General features: G+C 39.9%; 2 protein-coding genes across 2 annotated transcripts in view; both read right to left on the bottom strand.

The window, feature by feature from the left end:
• Nucleotides 1-21934, bottom strand: part of LOC135477062 (uncharacterized) — a 55247-nt gene that overhangs the window by 27695 nt on the left and 5618 nt on the right. Inside the window, exons 6-8 of the mRNA XM_064757214.1 lie at nt 19015-19145; nt 18662-18762; nt 15310-15398 (exon numbers count right to left, since the gene is read on the bottom strand). Of these exons, the coding sequence (XP_064613284.1) occupies nt 15310-15398; nt 18662-18762; nt 19015-19145 (321 nt within the window). The remainder of the gene's footprint in view (nt 1-15309; nt 15399-18661; nt 18763-19014; nt 19146-21934) is intronic.
• LOC135476325 (uncharacterized) lies at nt 1498-14095 on the bottom strand. Its single transcript, XM_064756319.1, has 12 exons — nt 13980-14095; nt 13458-13547; nt 13021-13193; nt 9576-9671; nt 8891-9019; nt 8199-8342; nt 7697-7781; nt 7209-7315; nt 6767-6920; nt 5462-5596; nt 4262-4450; nt 1498-1775 (listed from the first exon to the last, which is right to left on the bottom strand). The coding sequence occupies exons 1-12, from the start codon at nt 14074-14076 to the stop codon at nt 1498-1500; spliced, it is 1677 nt and encodes a 558-aa protein (XP_064612389.1). The 5' UTR covers nt 14077-14095.

Consider the following 21934-nt stretch of genomic DNA (forward strand, 5'->3'; position numbering starts at 1 on the left):
TGGCCGCCGTCGTATAAGTGAAATATTCTTGAGTACGGCGTAAAACACCAATCAAAAAAAAAAAAAAAAAAAAAAATAAAACACCAATCAAAGAAATAAATAAATAAATATGAAATTTTTTTTTGGATATATCGAGCATGAAAACAAGTAAATAGTTCGTGGATATTTATTATTACATCAACCCATTAACAAATACAGCTTTCCGGTCTTTTATCATGGTACAGTTTTTGATTTTCCTCCAGGTCGGAACTGCGCTGTGACGGGATAAGAACTGTTTGACCCACACTGGTCCCAGTAGTCCTGAGCGCGGCTGAAGCAGTTTTCTTTGCTGATTCCTGAAGAAAAACGGAACATATAGACGTGGAACTTTAACAAGGCGGCTAACATTTGTTAGCGGTGCACCACTAGCTAAAAACTGGCACAGGTGTAGCATACCTTTGACATTGCATTGCCGCCAACATAACAATTATGCAACAAGAACGATAACATTCTCTACGTATTCTATCACAATCTAACAGACACACACACCACAATAAAACACCAATCAAGTAAGTAAATAAATCAAGCCGTAAGTTTAAATGGATATATATTTAGGGTAAATGTGAGCCTGATCTTCGACGGAACATATAGATGATAATGGGATCACTGTCACAATCTGGCATTCCATTACCTCTAACATAAGAATTATGCGACGATGACGATGACGATGACCTATTTCTGCTGTGCCTGTGTACCGTGACGATCCAACTGTAACGTTCTCTACGTGTTCCACCACAGATCTAACACACACACAGCACGCAAATCTAGTGCCCACACAATGACAATAGTATGCGCTATAGTACCGAGAAAATCGCGAGCAGAATTTTATATCTATCACAAGATAGGTTTATTGGTCAAAACCTTACAATTCTGCATTCAGGACAAATATGAATTTGTAAAGGTTGAAACTTAATTATATTGTACGCCACAATATGAAATAAAAAACAACACTTTTTGATAAAATAATATAGGGCCTAATGGTTTGTTTTAAAGTATGTAATAGTATCATTCAAAGCCATACCTTTAAATGGATATATATTTAGGGTAAATGTAAACCTCATCTGCGACAAACGATGATGAGATTACTGTCACAATCACTCATTAACGTTGTCAACACGGACGATTTGAGAATATTACCTGTGTTTCTGTTGGTGTCACCCCAGGCATCAAAGAACATGTGGGGTACAGTCGGGTCTTTAGGGCAATGGGGCACCTTTATCCAACAACCGTAGCCAGCAAACCTTCTGGCTCCTGGACCAAAAACAAAACCAGTTTTCCAGTTCTTGGTTGTTTATTTTTTGTTGTTGTATTTATCACCATGAATACATGACCAACAGGATATAACATTGGATATTAGTAGTGCTGAAAAAAAATTCATTCAGATAAATTTAAAAAATACAGAAAAATGATACTGTAGAAAACGCAAACGATGTAATTCTCAGTTTCCGAAATTTTATTTTAACAGATCTTTCTTCCATCTTCCGCTGTTTCCAGAACGAGACTCGCTGTCCAGTACCAACCTGTAGGTCTGAAGATGCTGACTATTGGATTGTCCAGTGATGACCCACAGTACACCCACTGTCCAGCCGCCCGACCTAGACAAGCCGCTTCACTGGTCAGTCCACCGTGAGCCTCAGCATATCCATCCCTGACCAGGCTTCCCTCATTGGTTTGGCCATGTGAGGGGCAGCCGTAACTGCCCATGAAACAACCCTGACCCGCCACCGTCCACGCGCCTGCGCACAAAGAACAAATGGCATTTATGATAGGAAGGTTTGGTCACTGTTTGGAAAGAGCAGAGGGTCATTATATATGATCAATGACGTGTGAAAATGTACCATGAATATGATGTGACGGATATAATTGTATAGTCTCGAGTTGAGGCCTCTCAGATAACTATATATTCCAGATTGTTTTAGAACATTTCCTCGCTTTCACCGATCATTTAACTTGTTTATGAACAAAACGGCGAATAAACTGTGTAATCTTTTATAAATTTAAAATCAAGAATATTTTATTATTAACAGACAAGCTTGTTTGTATATAAACTGACGGCCAAAGGAAACTTTACGACTCTGTGAGTTAAATTTCAACAGCCTTTTCAGCAAATTAATACCAACTTATTGTGGGAAAACATTGTAAAAAGTATATTCCCATGTGCGACAAGCGTCATATACGCTCACGCGAATTTGTTCTGAGATAAAAAAGAAAGTTGAAAAATCACGTGACCCATGGATGGCCGCAACTGCACATGTAATATGTACATAAAAAAGTTACACTCAGTGTGCTGGACTTGCACTCTCACTAAAAACCACCAAATCAATGCCTGGATTGACTCCAGAACAACTCGGGAGGGCCCTGGGTATGGTATCCATGGGAGCCACCTATGCCCACATTGCAAGGATCTTCGGATGCTCTCGTGTACTGTGTCAAACTTGATGCAGCGTTACGGACAGACAAGGCAGGCATCGGGCAGGCCAAGAACAGGTTAACTGGTAACTACGTCCAGAAAAGGCGGGTACCTGCGCACCTTACACTTGAGGAACCGCTTCCTGACAATGACGTCTTAGGTCACCGGGTCAGTCGGCAGATCGTGTCCAGCAGACTTATGGCTCACGGAATTAGGGCCTATCGACCATTCAGAGGGCAGTTGTTGACAGCCGTACATAGTCGCCAGGTTTTGCGATGGGCTCGAATAGTACGCCGTTGACAGCAACGTGATTGGCAACGTGTTGTTTTCATGGATGAAAGCCGCTTCTGTCTGTTCCGAGCCGATGGCAGACACCGAGTTTACCGTCGAAAAGGCACACGAACAGCTGTATCATGCGTCCAGGAGGTGGTAACGCTTGGTGGCTGCAGCGTGATTGTGTGGGCCGGGATTTGTGGAGAGGAAATGACACTACAGCCTGCAGGTTCCCCAGATATGTCCCCCACAGGACGCCTTTGGGATATCATAGGTCGTCGAGTAACACAAGGGCCACACCTTGCAGCCAACTGACAAGAACTGGCGTTCGCTCTCCAAGATGAATGGCAACGAATCCCACGTGATTTCATCAGACGACTGACGACTGAGTCGGAAATGATTTGCATACACTGTGGGGGGACATATCTGGGGAACCTGCAGGCCACGACAAGACGTTGACGTCGTTGGCGTTTAGAAAGTTCTGCACAACTCGAGCTGTATGGTGTCTGGCGTTGTCATGCTGGTACAGGACACACGTGGCTGCTACTGAAGGAATGGCAAGGCGTAGGATTTCATCCACGTAACGTTATTGATTGGATTTGATATTGACTGATTTGAAAAATAATCAACTTTTTGTATACTCTGCCCATTCTTAACCAAGATGGAATGGCTATTTTCTAGTCCTGCTCTGTTTTTTCACTTGTATAATGATTTGAGGGCTGCTTTGTCCGTTCTGACTCAAGACTTTCAATATCTAAAGTCATTGGTCTTTTAAATGTATTAAACTTTAGTCATCCTGTTTTTTGCTTTGGCAAAATAAATTGACTTCAACTCTTTGTAAAGTTTCTTTTGGCCTTCAGTTTATATTCAACTACCACATCCCATATATTGTACTCATGCATTCACAACAAAACAATGACCACGTTTTTCTCTTTAACTATGTAAGAATATCTGACTATAAATACTTACATATTTATTACAGCAGCAAGAGTAATACTTTTGGAAATGAACAGAAATTTATTTGTAGGCCGTGTGTCACAGTACTATCTAAACTATCCCGCCCAAAGAAATTCAGTGGTAAGCTGTGCAGTCTATTGTCCATCCTTGCCTTTGTTGTAACGTTTCAGGTACAAACGTTGTACTCATGCATTTACAACAAACAATGGTCAGTTCCGCTTGGACCAGAATATCTATCACGTGGAGAAGCTCTCCCAGCAACCTGCGGGTTGCCATGGGTTCCCCACCCCCCCCCCCCCCCAGGCCTGGTTTCCTCCCACCATAATGCTGGCCGCCGTCGTCTAAGTAAAATATTCTTAAGTACGGCGTAAAACACCAATCAAAAAAATCAATAAATAAAATGTATCACGTGGAAAGAGGTACTAAAAGAATTGCCAATCATTTAACCATACCGCTAAAGCAACTTTGTACGTGAGCAATGAAGTAATTCTATGCATGAGCACTGAAGCCATCCTACATACCCACATGTCTCAGTATGGCGCTTTGGTACAAGAAAACAGTCACTTTTGAATAGCACTGTACCTGTCGGACCGAACACCGCTTTGACGGTATGAGAATACGATTGACCACAAGCTCTCCACTGTACAGCAGCACGGGCTAGACAGGCGTCCTCGTCAGTCAATGCTCCATGATGCTGCTCCCCCTCGGTGTCCCGGCGTTTTCCAGCGAGCTCTGGCTCCTGTGGACATCCGTCGATGATCAGCCAGCAGCCTGCCAAGAATGAATAATATCTAGCTGATTGCACTACGTAAGGAAAACGTGCATAGATGTTACGCTATAGCTGAATCAGCACGAAATTATTTCGAACTCACGACAAGAAATGTTTGTTATATACATGTACATGTAAAGTCTCTGTAATTGATGTGTTGAACATTGTTTTAAAAAATCTGTTGTTCTGAAAATTGCTTTGTAGCCGCTTATGGTTTGACCAAATAGCATAACTTCCAGTTTGAACTCTTTTGTCGTTAAAGGCAAGAACAGTCTAGGCAGCTTTCTTGACATTAATTTACTGATCACCCCCAGAAGCTTCCAGAAGCACAAGTGACTCCTACTTGGCTAGGTTCATCAAATTTCTCCATCGTTCGTCAACACTAAGGAACCTTTTGTTAAACTTTTGTCAGGAGTAAATGTGATCAAAACTAATAATCTAACATTTTGGACAGGTACCATGATATAGAAGGACCTTTAGCGATTTCAACACACAGTACACAGGTCGTGGGGATTCCAGTAAGATCCAATTCATTAACTAGACATCATAACTTTTTGTGTAATCTTGGCGGTACTGCATGGACGACACCTATGTCATACTTTATATGCCACATTCTCTCCTTACAGCTGAAGCAATGTTTATTCAGAGGTGAGATTCAGTTCCGACCTTGGACAGTAAACTGATTACCCATCACCCCTGTACACCCCATCCCTACCCCCACCCGGTTTCACGCGGTTAGAGTCTGGTGTGGCACTGCCTGGTCGACTATTCTCGTGTGGCCGTTTTCGCTAGTTAGGTGTGCATATACTTGTACTTGCACATGTGGAAAGATACGTCAGTAAAAAGTGGTTTACTAGAAGTATTCTGCTGTCCTCTACTCAGGATACCACCACAAAAAGTGAATAAATGTAAAAAATCACTCCAGCAGGCAATCACTTCAACAACAGGATTTTTTATATAGAAAAATCTAATAGATAAATATCAGTTTAAGATGCATACGTGAGAGTGATTACCAGTTTTATCAGTAAGTGTATTGGGCTGGCTTCCATCGTTCACAACCTGTGGCTGCAGGATTTTAGTTGAGGGAGCTTCAGTCGTAGTCACACAGTTCGTTCTTAATGGCATATTCGTCTTCGTGGATAATGCACCTGGAACGTTGATTAACCAAGACATATTCCGTTGTGTCATCAAAGTTTTAACAGTCTATGTCTACCCACCAAAATTTAAGAAAATGTGGATAAATACTGCATATTTCATACTGCAATTCTCCTTCCTTCATGAATTTTAAAATAGTCAGTGGCATATTGTGACGCTGTAATTGACCCACGTATTCCAACCCTGCATTTCTACGTGTATGTATGGAGCCATGTCTCATTGTTGCGTACCGGCCCCGGTAGCACAGTTGGTAGAGTGCCCGCTTTGGCAGCGATAGATCCATGGTCAATACTGGCTTAAGTCAAGCCTAAGACCTTAAAAGAGGAAGCTGTAACTTCCTCACTTTGCCTGGCATGGTCCAACGACTTGTTGACCCGTTATCAGTATAATGGCTCGGGCGGGGCAAAGTACTTGCCTTCGGTAAGGCGTATCAGTGAAACAGCACTAGTTAAAAGAGTGAAGGAAATCCGTCTTGCAACAAGGAGGCACATCACATGCACTCTAATGATTCCTTCGTCGTCATATGACTGAAAAATTGTTAAGTACGACGTTAAAACCCCAACATTTAGGAATATACATGCTGACATATTGTAATAACTAAAATAATATCTTTAAACTATGTGGAATAGCACATTTCTCGCATAATATTTGACCTTTATAGGCTATAAATCACGCACAACAAAATTGAAAAAAGGATGTAACCCTTTCTTAAGCGCACAAATAAACAGCACATTGTAACAGTGTATCATTTGGTGAGGTAAACGTACGAGCCTGTATGTTAATTGCTTAACAGACTCCATGTTGTTCTAAAGGTCATCTACATATAATATGTATATTTGCCACAGGTAGCAGGGTAGAAGTGACGACCTTGACCTCTGTAAACTGGAATAATGTTGAATGTCGCTTTAAAGGACAACAACACAGGACAATCCAACTGCTGTTCTGTTCTCAAAACCTAAATCATGGTGTCAAAAACTAATCTATATATAGGTTAATTTTAGAATGTTATAATGTTAGAATGTCAGAAGACCATTCAGCAAGGACATCGAGTAACAAATGGATTCATCACCACCATTTGCCATGTATGCTTTTCATGTGGGAGAATATATAAACCATTTTCATTATCAGTATAAAGGTATAAGAGTATGTCTTGTAATACTTACTATGTTTAAAGGCTGGGCCAACAGATAGATGTGGACCGATTTCGTTTAGAGTTGGTGGTTGTGAAAATCCTTTTCTGGTCACCCACTGAGCAACCTGGCATATCACTCGGTAATCTCCAGATCGTCGCTGGTTAAAGTCTGTTGGTTTTGCAAACTACAAAGTGACGATAAAGTCCAGCGATCTCATACTCCAACAGGCTGCATGTTTCAAACACGGAAGACGTAAATGTCTAATCTACATATTTTTATTGACTAGCTGACTTACCGTGCTTATTCCGAATAACTTCAACAAAATTTGCAAACGACAAAAGCTGTCTCATTTTCCCGATGTAACACGGTCTTTTGTGCTAATAGCTTATTTCCCTCCCCACGGGCATTAGAGCCATAGACATGTGAAGAAACAGTACTGCCATTACTAACATACACATGATACTCAGCTTACCAGGTAGTTGTCATGTACGTTAAACCAGTCAGCTGGGTCATAACCACCTAAAGGCACAAATCTAGACGATGATCCTCCATAGAAGACGTTCTGGTAAATTTCGTTGCCTAGAGAAAACAGTACACATGTCATCAGCAGATACACTGAGGCAGCGTTTTATTTTCTCAGGTTGAAAAGCTGCTGGCCCTTTCGGAATTTTGGAATCTCAATCCGAAAGACTCTTTGCTTACGACACGTAAATCTTCGTGTGTCTTCGATCGACCCCATCTGGATGATATATTTTCTATCACAAGAATTGCATTTGCATTTGATTTTGTGGGGTGATCAATTTGTGTGTTTAGCTTTTGTGGAACAGATGCTACGCTCATGAAACAGTGATGTCACGCTGAAACAGAACTGTTATCCTGATTTGAATCGCGACAGAGAATAATGCTGTGTAAAAATACAAACCGCATTGAAAGTCAGTTAAAAGATTCAATATTATTTACCTTTGGGTAAGTTGGGTTCTTCGCTGTCAATGCGGGCTAGCTTTGGATAACGGCTAGTCCAGAGGCCATTTGTGTACGGTATTGCCTAATGAAAGCAGAAGTTGATGAAAATGTTTTATATAATGTTTTATAATTTAATAACTTTGAAACTTTATGCCATTGTAAGAGGAATTTCATATAAAATCAATCTATTTTTCAAACTTTCAAAACCCTTCTGTCAGGTATAGTAATCAGTGATGTGTCAAAAAACTGTAAGTATTTATTTATTTGAAGGGTGTTTACAGTTCTCAAGATTATTTCACTTCTACAGCGGCTGTCAGTAGTGTGGCTGCTCCTGGGATATCACAAGGTATGATGCACCGAGTCACATATATTATAGAGTTGAAGATGACATATACGCAATGTTGCATGAGGGCTTACATGACCATAACTACCTGCTTCTGTCGATTTACATTTTGCACCACTACATTAAAATTACATTAAAGCTAACCTGCCTACCAACCTTTAGTCTCTGAAACAAGATCTGAGAGAACTTTCCCGAAATACCACGAGCATCCACTCCTACAGCTGCGTGCGTAGCATTGTAGAACACATTGTGGCGGACAATGTTGTCCCTGCCTCCGCCGATGTTCATATGCAACTCATTCTGAAAGAAACACCACATTTTGACCCATAGGATGGTTTGATTTACAGAGAACACTAAATGTATGGCGTATTATGAAAGTGATCAAGGGTTTTCAACAACTAGACGTACAACTAAAAAGTTACAGATGATTTCTCAGAAACACCACAAGTAATTGACCACATAATTTTTCAAGCACAATTACTTGTACAGTCTTAATAATAGTTTAGATCAAACAGATTCTGATCAAAATATCCTTCATCTTTTGTATGTTTGGTTTTCATGTTTGTTTGAACAAAATAAATATTGAAGTTGTGTCGTGGGCGTTATCTACGTGGGCGTTATCCACGTGAGCGTTAAAGGGTTGATCCAGCATAACATTTTAAGTGACAATAAACCATGTTTATACAAACAATTCCAATACTTGACAGTATTCAACAATATTAAGAAATATGCTTACATAGTTTTCAGTGCATGGTCTGCCAATTTTATTTTTTATTTTTTCATTTACCTTTTTTTGCATTAAAAAATATGGCACATATTGATATCTCCCAGATTAAATCGAGACTTACGTCGTGGAATACGTTATTCTCTATCGTTACGCTGGAGTACTGATCGTCCAGCATTATTCCCCGAACCTGCGCACCAGGCATGTAGCGAAGCACGTGGTGGATATGATTCTCTTTAATGACATTTCCTCTCTGACAAAGTAGAAGAGATCATAAAGGAGAATAAAACATACACGGTGCTAAAAGTTCATTATAGTGCACGTTGCGTAATGGATTTCATTGAAATAATAAGAATGCTTTCATTAATTTTCCTTTTCTGCTGAATGTTTAGCACATTTCTTGCCATTTCACAATCATTTCCTTTTCCTAAAATATCACACTATCGCTATGATGCAAAATGTATAGTGTATGTGTTATGTTTCTGCTAAGACGTGAATTGCAGACTGCTTGTTATGAAGTGGCCTCGGTGATGGCATTTAACATTATGTCACCTTTCATCATTCCTGTTTCAATGGTAACATAGCGCAGACATTACGCTGCCTCACTAAAGCGTTATACCGATGACGCCAAAAAATGAAGTTTCACTAAACGTCTAGCCAAGGAAGCATTACACTTAAGAACGTTCAAGCCTAAGGTATAAGTGTGGATTAAACTCAGATCTGTCGCTTTCTATGCCGACACTTGCACAGAACTATGGTTCCTTTCACGCTAAATGGAATAGTTGTTTTCACCAATTGTTATAACTTACACATGTCCAGTCCCGTCCGGTGTGAATCCCGCCACAGTCCGAGGCTCCCGTGCACAGATGATGTACGTGATTTTTCCTTATCATGTGATCATTACCCTACGGAGAATAACGAGGGCAGAAAACCAGTGTTTAAACCACACTAGATTTCACACATTTTCAAATTTACAAATTTAAGCCTATATTTCAAAACAGTGTGATCGTTTTATGATTTCCCAGAAATATATTCTGGAGCTTATAACGTTGGTGAAAGTATGGCAAAAGATCTTTGTAAAGGAGTCGTGGGAATGGTTTTCTGTGCTGGACTCGCTATAAATGCGGTGGAATGCAGTTTAAAAATGTTATACCAATTCAGGTCTCCCGCTCACCACTGTTCAACGTCATCTTGAGGCTACACATTCGAAGCTAGTGCAATTAAACTGCCGCACAAACATTATAGGTTCTTGATATACTATAATTGTCTGTTATTTAATACCCTGTTAAAATACATCCAAATTTTAATTGTTTTGGATACAACTAACAACTTTTTGTCCAAAAATACCACCAAATCTCTGTAGGTTACCAAAGTGACAAAATGCTCTGACTTTACTTCGAGCAACAACCGTTAAAGAGAATTAATACAATCACATCAGGTTGATTTCTTTATTCTGGGTATTTCCCAGTTTCTCTGAAAGGAGACCTGACAAGTGTTATAACCCCTGAGTTCACATCATGCCGGTTGAACACCGGTTAAATTATTGGCGTCTATCACCCATCATGAAAGACTATTCCGTCTCCTTTTATACAGAACAAACATGGCCTTTTCCAGCCTCATAGGCTCTGGTTGTTCATTTAGTTAATAGGTATTTTACGCTGTACTCAGGAATATGTCACTTATACGACGGTGGAGCGAAGAACGAATGAATGATTATGGCTTGAAGCCACATCGGCAATATTTCAGCTATATTGTGGCGATATTGCTAACAAATAACATGGGCAAGCGTGCAAAAGACCTGGTATGGTACGCCGGGGAACCGCCCACAATGTAGGAAAATGGACCTCGATTAGCGAAACTCACTATGGCTGTGAGTGGCAGCCACTGACACACTCGTAAGGCTACTTTTTTCAGTTTTGATTACTCGTCTTTTCCTGTTGTCAATCATACGGCGTATAAACATTCACACAACGCACTGAAGCGATGTATAGGTCATAAAATCGATAAATTGTAGCCGGCTCGAATCACAGAATTTACTGATGTAATGCCAAGCACGCAGTTAGTGTACTACAAATTGATACTGCCATCTACTTCTGCCATGGGAGGCAAACTTATTACGCATAACTGATTGTAAATGGCTTGGTTGGGTGAGGCCGGGAATTGCCCTAGTGCAAGAAACTGTGCACCTCAAGAAGCGAAATTGAATATAGCTCTGATTGACAGCTGCTGGCACACTCGTAAGGCTATTTTTCAGTTCTCTTTTACTTCCCCTTTCCTTTTATATAGCAATATTACATTAATGCAATGTACAGGTCATAAAATCGAACAATTGGTAGTCTGCTCCAGTCACACTGAAATTTCTTTTGTTTTTGTATTGAACACTGTAGAGTTATGAAAATCACTGCACTATAAATGTAACTTTCTAAAAGTTATTGAGCGCACAGTTATGCACCAATTAATTACATAAATATAAAACAAATGTAACTTTCAGCCTTACACTTTCTCAGCGTATAACATGTTAATGTTATTGATAGCAAATGGACCGCATGTGGTTTCAGCCAGGATTCAAGTAGGATGTCGATATAGTTGCCAAATGTTACGTAATACCACACGGCCTTTATCTTTACTCACACAAAACTATGCTCCCCCCCCCCCCAAAAAAAAAAAGAGCCACAAAGACTCCAACTCTTCTCTGATATGCAACCTTTTCTCAGCAGGGCCCTCGTTAGTCCACTGTACTATGGAGGAAGCCTGATTGACCATGGCAGAAGTTCAGATTTAAAACTTGCTAAAATATCACAAAACTCCTTACATTATAAAGTTTATGTTTTACAGCACGTAGAAAAACTCACATGAAGGTTTCATTAAAGACATATTTCTAGTTTACGTTGATCTTAGTAGTTTAACTTAACGGTATGTGCCTTGTTTTAATGAAAAATTGTTGTTTTTCATCGAGAGTGCATTTTTGGAGGGTTAATAGTAAGCAACCATCTCTTTTATGGCATTATAATTATCATGAGTGGTTCGACCAAGTTTTATATTTCTGATTCCGAAATTTACAGAATTGTGCTGGTATTTTGAAATTTCACATTCGTATCGTACGTCCCTGGGGCCGATTCTCCGCCCTACTGAACCAGGTTCTTTCCTTCCATTTCTGACGTGTATACCTTATCACAAAGAAGAGGCCTCCGTGGTCAGTTGGTTAGCGCGCTAGCGCAGCGTAATGACCCAGGGGCCTCTCACCAAGGCGGTCGCTGTTGAGTTCAAGTCCACCTTATGCTGGCTTCCTCTCCGGCCGTCCGTGGGAAGGTCCACCAGCAACTTGCGGATGGTCGTGGGTTTCCCCCATGCTCTGCCCGGTTTCCTCCCACCATTATGCTGGCCACCGTCGTATAAGTGAAATATTCTTGAGTACGGCGTAAAACACCAATGAAATAAAAAAGAAAAGCCTCGTGTGCATCTAGGGCACTACAGTTAAAGTTTCTGGAAAATATCACTGAACTCTGAACATTTTATGGACATCAAAAGTACTTAACTGGACACTAATTTTCCAGAAAAGTCCAAAACATTCTTTTGTCTTAGGCTGTGTCGATAGGTGGAGAATTTTAAGAAGTTCTGTATTTTCTACCCAATGCCATTGTCTTACAAGGAAATAAGATAGAATTTCTAAGAATTTGATAACTGTGTAGTCAAGATTCTGTATGCTCTAGATAACTTCAACACTTAATTAAGTTCTGTATTCTCCTCGACTTTTAGGTCAAATTTATTTAGATTGCATTAAGTTTTTAATTCCGTGTCGCATGACATGCATCATTACTGTACATGTCTGACGAAAACTAACCACCTAGAAATCAAGATTATTGCTGATGTCATTTCATGTCCTAAGAACTGTCCCTAAGAAACTGGAGAATACGTAAGAAAAAACACTTGTGGTCATACAGTAGCGCCATTACGTACGTAGGTTATCACCATTTCTTTAAGGTGTTTGATCTCGGTTTATGCGCCTGATAGGCGGTAGCTAAAGCCCTCGGTCATTTATGTGACATTATGTGATATTGTAGGGGAAAGTCCAAATTGCTTTTTTACATATTGTAGGGAAAAGTCCAAGCTGTATGTGATGGTATGGAATATTTTTTTCCACCACGCGAGGGTTAAGGCATGTGTATTTTGGGGTTGAAGTTGAGAATTTACTACATAAATAGTCAGGAAAGTCAACAGGCCTACCTAACCTGTAAGTGATCTCTGTTGACTTACCAGCCACCATATACCTGTATACCGTCCATCATGGATGTGGTTGAACTGCAGAACTGCCCCTACCCCATTGACACTGATGCCATGCTGACCCACAGCACCAGCCCGAGAGAAACTCCATATGTGGTTGTTTTCCACCAGGTTGCCCGATGACGTCAGTGTTTTCCTCTCACCACCTGAGACAGATGACGCACGGGAAAAGACATGAGTAATTCTAGACCAGTGACGAATAATTAACAGTGTTTTACCTAATTCTGACAAGGTCATGGTGCTAGGGGCCGTGTAATATATCATTATTCATGTCTACCGACTTAGTTGGATTTAGACATTCAGAGATATCATTGTCATTAGCTTATTAACGTAAGAGTCAAGTCACTGGCATTACAAACGATGAAATCCACGATGCTGATCATGATGATAACGCTGACATCATCCTGTACCATCGATATGTATCCCTCCGTCTGTGTCGTGGATTTCACACTGACGAATGGTCACGTGTTTACTGGACTTCACAAATATTCCGTAAGAACCTGGACAAGAAAAGTTCAGATTCGAGTCTCACCAACATAAAAAAGTGTACTTGATTTCTTTTGAACTTTTATTGTATGAGATACATTCAACCCGGGCCATTGTTCGTCCCGTTAAATCTTGCATCACTTCATAAGAAATTATTCAACAAGTGATAATACTGAACAGATTTGCACAATGTCCAAGCCAAGCCTCTACACTTTGGAACAATACTTCAGCTATTTATGTATTCAGCATCTGCCACCAGAGTATCAGTCCAGATGCATGTGTAAGATGCTGTGTGGGAAAAATTGTTATTTTCCCTCTGTTCGAAGTTATTTCATCTAATTCAATTATTCTCGTCGCCAATTAGCAAAATATCATAACCATGTAAAAAAGATATGGACAAGAAAGCAATAAACAACAGACAATTGACACTTAGACAAAATGTTCACCCGTATTCTTGATCTCTAGCCTTTGCAAATTCACGTTGTCCAGATGGTCTCCAGCTATCGCCCTATGTCGACAGTTCTCCAATATAAGATCTTCCATTGTTACTGACGACACGTTTGAAAATCTGTAAACAAAGTAGTTCATACTTTCTTAACTCGGATGTGGTCCATCTACTTTACAATGTTTGACATTTTGGGCGAGGGCTATGTGTAAAATGGACGAAATCTGGAGACAGACCACCAGGCACGTGATAAATTTCATTCAGCGAGAAATTTATTTTAATAGCGCCGGGGCCTCGGGGCTCAGTTGGTTAACGCACTAGGGTAGTGCATTGACCCAGGAGCCTTTCACCAAAGTACAAAGCTGTGAGTACAAGTCCAGCTTATGCTGACTTCCTCTCCGGCCGTGCGTGGGAAGGTCTGGCAGCAAACTACGGATGGTCGTGGGTTTCCACCGGGCTCTGCCCGGTTCTCTTCCACCATAATGCTGGCCGCCAATGTATAAGTGAAATATTCTTGAGTACAGCGTAAAACACCTATCAAATAAATAAACAAATTTAATAAGGCCAAGAAGCAGTCATCCTAATTTTGAGAGAAACCGGTAGGTCAACAACAAAGAGCACCATTCAAATACAAGCTTAAAATACTTAGATAGGCATCGACCAGGGAAATGTTTCAGATACACAGGAATCAACTATACAAAGTGTGACTTTAGAGAAACACAGTAAAAGTGACCACTCACTGGAAAAGATCGTTAATCAAGGAAGCGTAGATGATATCGCTCGTCTCGACCTGCCCGTTATGCTCGGGAGGCCAAACGTACAGAATGCCTGTCTCCTTATCGACGTAGTACTCTCCCTTAAATAAACAGTAACTTAAAAGTGATTGTGACAAATTGTTGCCGGTTGCAAGAAATAAGTATTAAGTGAATTTGAGATGCGGTCTATATGCTCATTTCTAAGTGGATGTATATTTAACAGTTTGCATCGGGCTTATGAGTGTATGATCAGCCAATCAAACGACCATAACACTTATCTTGAATAAATGTATCTTAAAATTACAAACAACCAATAAATAAAATGCATGGAAAAGTTTGTCATCAGTTCATTTTCGCACACCGACGAAGTAGGCAGTTTAATATAGTTTTTAATATTAGTTTACCCGAACCAAGACTTGCTTTTTGGAATAAAAGCCTAGGTAAATATCTGAAAACATGCAGTTCATTTTTTTATTTTTTGTCAATTACAAGTTCTTTTAAAATAAAGCACAAACTGTACATCAAATTAACCCATAAAATAGAAGCAAACATGTATGTAAATAATACAATGCATACCTGTTGATCTAGTTCTGACAATGCATTGAACACGTTGAAATATGCGCCTTGGCTGGTGTATCCAGAATTTGGTCCCAGTGTAAAATGTCCTGAAACAACAAATGTGTTTAGATATTTGACGTTTCACGTCGTGCTCAGAAAACAGAAGGACAGAAATCGACAATTTTTTTTTAGCTGTGATGACAGTAAAACTGAAAAAGCCTTTTATCAGAATGTAAAAGATTTATTTATTATTTGATTGGTTCTTTACGTCTTACTCAAGAATATTTCACTTATACGAAAGCGGCCAGCATTATGGTGGGAGGAAACCGGGCAGAGCCTGGAGGAAACCCACGACCATTCGCAGGTTGCTGGGAGACCTTCTCACGTACGGCCCGAGAGGAAGCCAGCATGACAGTATCCTTTGAAGAGGGATAAATCATGTCTCTTATTTGAATGCTGAAGGAGACCCAGCCAAGGTCGGAGGCAGAAAAAGGTTTGCCTATAAGCAACTGCTTGTTCCGGACTAATTTTCTGTGGCCATTAACCCTTAGATGTGATTTCTGGGTCTTCTTTCCACAATACTTTTTGCATTAAACCAGATAAATGCAATATTTATAGGTTATTGGATTGTATTGTCCTGTATGGACGAGTCCCGGGCGCCCAGGAAAGGGACGAGCTTGCCCAGGACGAGGTAAAAACCGTGCTAATTATTTCGTATCGCGTAACAATAGTGGATAGCTGGTTGCGGACGAATACGGAATACAGAATGGAGCACTTTCATTCGCTGACGGAAAACTTTGTCAGGCGCACGTGGCCGAAGTAGTATTTACAAACAGAAGTGTAAAGAAAAGGAATGCAGACGTTTCAGTGAAAATCAAAAGTGCAGTTATTGAAAACTGCGCCGTCGAACAGACTAATGTAATTCTTACAGGATGAGGATGAAAGAGAAGTTTTGCTGACAAAGTTAGCTGATTATCCTTGGGATTCTGTCCGGAAGATGATGGCATCGGAGTCGTGAAAACTTCGTTTGTGTGCACTTGAACCGACCGGCTAGAGAGTGGTAGCGCGGGAGATGGTTGACTGAAAGCGTGATTACCCTGAAGTAAACTCGACATTTGCTTCTGCTCTACGTGATTTAATTTAGAATCATGCTCCTGGATGCTAGCAAGGGATTTGTGTCCGGTGATCTGCATAATTGTATGTGGAGCGACGCCAAATTTTACAAGGGCTTGGACGGATGTTTTTCGGACAGAGTGATTAGTTTTCCGGCCTTTCAGTCCAGCAGCCTCCCAAACGATGTTCTCCCACTGGAGTGGAGTAATTCCACACAGATGCATCAGGTTTAAGGCGACATTCGGGAATTGGTGAGAGGTAGAACGGACTGTCCGGAGACACAGATTTTTCTGGACAAGAACGGACGAACATCTTGTTGTGTCGTCTGCTTGTTGACAAACAAAAAGTAGTCCGTACGTGTGACGTCACAGTTACAACTGTCCTCTGTATTCAAAATATTGGACACTTGTGTTTACTACATAATATAGTAGGCGCTGGACACTTAGGTGTATAATAAGATGATATACAACTAAGATCAACATAACATTGAACAATATGATTTACCAGTCAGAGATGAACTAAAATTACGTGAAGTGTTTAAGAGTCGCCATGTTAGACAGTTCCTAAGTCCACATTTAGAAATCATAAATTGGGAACTTTGGGAAAAAAAACATACGTACAGTACAGCCGAATCCTATTTATCTTAAACCCATTGTGACTGGAGGATACGCTGACTGTCGGCTCATTCTCAGCCTACGATACGCGGACAATGCACCTTCATGCGCGTACCGTGACGACCATCTTACGCAGACCCTCAGCCGACCCTCGCCGGACCGTCAGCGGATGTTGATCCATGATCAGCAAATGTTTTAACGCTAAATACGAACCAGTTTAATGCAAACCGTCACGCCTGTTATGAACACCGTTATGGCTCGCAGCAGAATTACTTGCATACGAAGTTCGCACAAATATCGAGTTTTAATAGCTTACTGTTTGGGCCCCTTACTGTCTTGTTCTCTAGCTCGTGTACACCATTCTCTTGAGGACAGGAGATTCACGTTTGTCTCGAGTACATGATCTTTTGTTTTAGTATAAAATACTTCACTAATACAGTGATAAAAATAAATATCCAGCCAACTTAGCCAAGATCTATGACAAAGTTATGTGCCTAAAAATGTACGCATGCGCAACGCATTCCTTTTTCTGAAGTCCGCGCTGTACACGACGGCTGTATACAACCGTGGCGGTGTTTCATAATTTGGGAACGGGATCATGTTCTTTGCTTTATCGGTACATTTATCACAGTGTCATGTAGGACACAAAAATTACGCATCCTGGGTGTTTATATAGGCTTAAAAACCTCTACTGAAAATGTATACGTAATGAGTCATCACACAAGGCCTATAATTTATCAAATTCGAAACGCTCACATGTATAAATGCCAACACGTTGATGTTTTCCCTTTAAATTAGAGTCCCTAAAATGTATCTCAATATTCACAATTGTCGGTCCTATCGTTTATTAAGTTTCATAAGCACACAAAAATGTTTCTTATTTATTTATTTGATTGGTGTTTTACGCCGAACTCAAGAATATTTCACTTATAAGACGGCGGCCAGGTTTATTATAAGACGAAGGCAATTATATGTTCATAAATTATGAAAATACACCAAAGAAAGGAAAAATCAAAGCCGGAAATTTTTGCTGCCGGTAGAAAATCTATTTGCGCAATTAGAATCCAACTCTTGCTGTTACTTTAGAATAGCCCAAATAATTACCTTTCACAAACTATCAGCCTCTTGTGTGCACGTTTTACTTTCAAGGCGGTAATAAAGTTCTAAAAGTTTATAGAGAAAGTCGCGCGAATAATACAAGGCCTACAATGTACACCAAACGCCAGCATGTGAATGAATGTCGTAAAAAATGATGCGCCGACCATGGCGCCACCATGCACGAACTGTCGACGGACTGTTGGCCAACACTACGCCGACCCAACGCCGACACTATTTTGATGGTGTGTAGAGGATGACGGCGTGTTTGACCATGGTCCGGCCAGGGTCAGTGTATAGTGGGCGCATCATACACGGACCATCCGATCACAATGGGCAAAGGATTAATGGTTAGGATCCAGTTGCACTGTAACTTTGAGAGGCTCTGAAAATCTTACCTTCGTGTTATTCATGTCTGATGTGCTAAAGGGTGGCTGTTTGGAAGTTAAAGAATATTGGTTTGTGTTATATATTCATATTTGGCATTAAAAGAACATTCTGATGTTTTATGTGGCGTGAAACAAAGACGATGTGACACGAACACAAACCTGGTCTCATGCCATAACGTAGTTTTGTGCTCAGTGTGATCATGTTGTTAGATGGGTCCACTTTAGCAACATGGGCTGATTCGTCCGCCCAATCCCAATACCTGAAACACCGATTGATAGCGATGTATTATAAATAAGGTCACATATAGACAAATTAGGGTGAGATATCGGTGGTAGCCAAGTCTGTTCATTTACCAGTATTTGCAGAAACTAACACGTCAACATTCGTTACCATCAAGTAATGAAGATCGGCTTTCGGCGTATTTACTACTAAACACATCAAATATAGCCTTAATCAATCTGCTTATGTTTTAATCCACAAAATCTGAAGTTCATACAAATACCCGGCTTACCAAAATCCGTACACCCACAAATCCTTCTCTGTTGCCCACTTCTGTGCTCTCGAACCAACAGCAGAATGGCTGTACGTAAACTTTTGACCTCGGGGACCATCTGGGGTTGTGACAACGTTTTTGTAGGAGCCCTGGATAATAGAAAGGAAGCTGTCCAGAGGAAAACATTTGGTGGTTGATACCTATTCTGAGCGTGGATTCTCATGTAAAGATTTGACCTAAAAATGACAAACATTTTTAAAGTCACACATTTTGCTTGATTCTGATTTATTTGTCCACTTTATGGGCCAGTTTGTGTGTGAACTTTGAATAATTTCTTATCAGAAAAACCGTGAGTGAAGTTAGACTGTGGTTCGCAGTAACCAGTTAGCTATTCAGCGGGGACAAGCCCTTATTTCTATAAATTGTATATTCGGCTATATCTTCATTAATACTGCACCTACAGACATCATACTTGGTACTTTAATAACACTTAATGTGGGCTATCGCGTGATGCTTACGATTCCCGATTCTGACACCTGGGGGCGCTTCTGTGAATAGCAGTCTGAGTAACAGTCTAAATAGCAGCCTGTCCCATATCTCCATAAATACAGCACCAACAGACATCATATTTTGTACATTATTGACACTTAATGCGTGCTATCACATGTTGCCAAAAAATGCTTAAGTACTACGCCTACGCCACAGATATCATACTTGGTACATTATTGACATTTATTGCGGGCTATCACGTGATGTACATGATTCCCGATTCTGCCACCTGGGGTCTCTTTTGTGAATAGCAGTCTGACACATATCTCCATTGATGCTGCATCTACAAACGTCACATTTCGTACAGGAATGACACATATTGCTGGCTTTCACGTCATGCCAATGATTCCTGATTCTGACACCAGGGGGCGCTTCTGTGAATAGCAGTCTGATCAGCAGTCTGGTCCATATCTCCAATAATACTGCACCTACCGACATCATAGTTGGTAACATTTTTAAAATATAAATTGATATAGTGGTTTGTTAAAAAAAGTTTCGTTAAAAAGTTTGCTTAACAATTTAGTGTGTTTTCAGATGTTCGTTTAAACGTTTGATACCGTTTTGTCGGGTTGGAAAATAGGTCTTTATGTATCAAATATGAGATCTCTACGTTTATTGAAAAAGGTGATAACTCCGGTTAAGAAATAAATTAATACATGTGTAAGCAATTCAGCGTGATGCCAGCTTACAACATCTTGGTAAAGGCGTTGAAACCATTTAAAGCTCAGTAAAATGTTGGAGTAAAACCTGCGTTTGACGTCACCTGATGTCGGGGCAAAGGCTATTGATTGCCTTTTGCAGGACTTTATAAAGGGCCGTAATCACCAAATAAAATCTATATGCATCTGTTATATTTTTTTCATAAGAATTTTTTTAGGAAATAAATGATTTGTAGGGTTTGTGATGTGATGTTTGTTGTGTATGAAGTCTGAGATATGTATGTCTATTGCTTAAGGCACCAATGCTGGTTTACAGATCAGTTAACAGTAGGGCTATTAGTAAGCGCTAATTCTGATGCCACCTGGTGTCGGATGTCAAGATTCTTGGCGACAATTTTTAGCGTTCGGAAAGTTGTGTTTAGTTATCAAGTTTGACCAATGTGTATCTATAACACTTTATAGGAGAGAATTTTCTTTACTGTTTACTATTCCTAATTAGTATAAGGAAATTATAACTAAATTCTTTGAGTTGGTTAAGTGTATAAAACCATTAAATAGTTTTGTTAACAGTTTAGTTAAAAAGGCAATTCTGGCGTTAGCAGACACTCGACGTCAAAGAATTTCATGCCCTTTTGTACGGTTTGCAAATTGGGGCTTTAATATCAAGTATATGTCTGTTTTTTTTGTTTTTGTTTGGTAACATTTTTGTTTATGTAAATTTGTGTTTTCCAGACAAAGTAGTCGTTCGTCCCTTTTCAATTGGTTAAGAATCTGAAACCATTGAACAATTTTGTTAACAATTAAAATCCGGTTAATAATTTACTGTGATTTCAGATGGCATCGGACGTTAAAATGTTTGACACCGTTTTGTAGGGCTGGAAATGAGATGTTTATGTATTAAGGAGATGTGTACGTTTATTGGTCAAGGTGATAACTCCGATTAATTTTTTTTTTGTATTAAATATATGACATGTAGGTATTGTAAGGTGATGTTTATGTATGAAGTCTGTGACCTGTATGTGTATTGCTTCAGGCGTTAACGCCGTTTTACAGATCAGTTAACAGGGTTAACTGCTTATTTTGACGCCACTGGTGTCGGTTGTTAAAATTCTTGGCGCCACTTTGTGCCGTTTGGAAAGTTTAATTTAGCTGTTTAATTACCAAGTATGAACAGTGTGTGTTTGGTTAAAAAAGTTGTCCTTTTCGAATTGGTTAAGTTTTTTTAAACCAGTAAATAGTTTTGTTAATAACCTAGTTATCAACTCATTCCGACGTTAGCAGCTAGTTGACGTCAAATCATTTCACGCCATTTGGTATTGGTTGAGGCGTAAACGCCGGTTAAAAGATCCATTAACAGTTCTGTAAACACTTCAGTGGAACATTATCCTAAAGCTTATTGGTGAAGGCGTTAAAGCTAGTTGACAGTAGAATTTAGAGTTGATATAAAAAGTCTGTTTGTCTTCACTGACGCCTAACCAAATATATAATATTTTATCTGTAACGTTGTTCATAATAAAAAAAAATATTTTCTTTAAGACAATAATGATTTGTAGGGCTTTTCAAGTTGTGTTCGTGTCTTGGGAATTCGGTAAACATTTAAGTGTGACCTCACATTAGAGTATATTAGTTCAGGCGTCATAGCCAGTAATCAGTTGAGTTTACTCATTGGTCAACAATTTAGAGTGACGTCACCGTTGTTTAACGCCGTACGTTAAAGATTTCTCCAGCAA

This window comes from Liolophura sinensis, chromosome 10 (assembly GCF_032854445.1).
Source record: "Liolophura sinensis isolate JHLJ2023 chromosome 10, CUHK_Ljap_v2, whole genome shotgun sequence".
NCBI classification, from domain to species: Eukaryota; Metazoa; Mollusca; class Polyplacophora; order Chitonida; family Chitonidae; genus Liolophura; species Liolophura sinensis.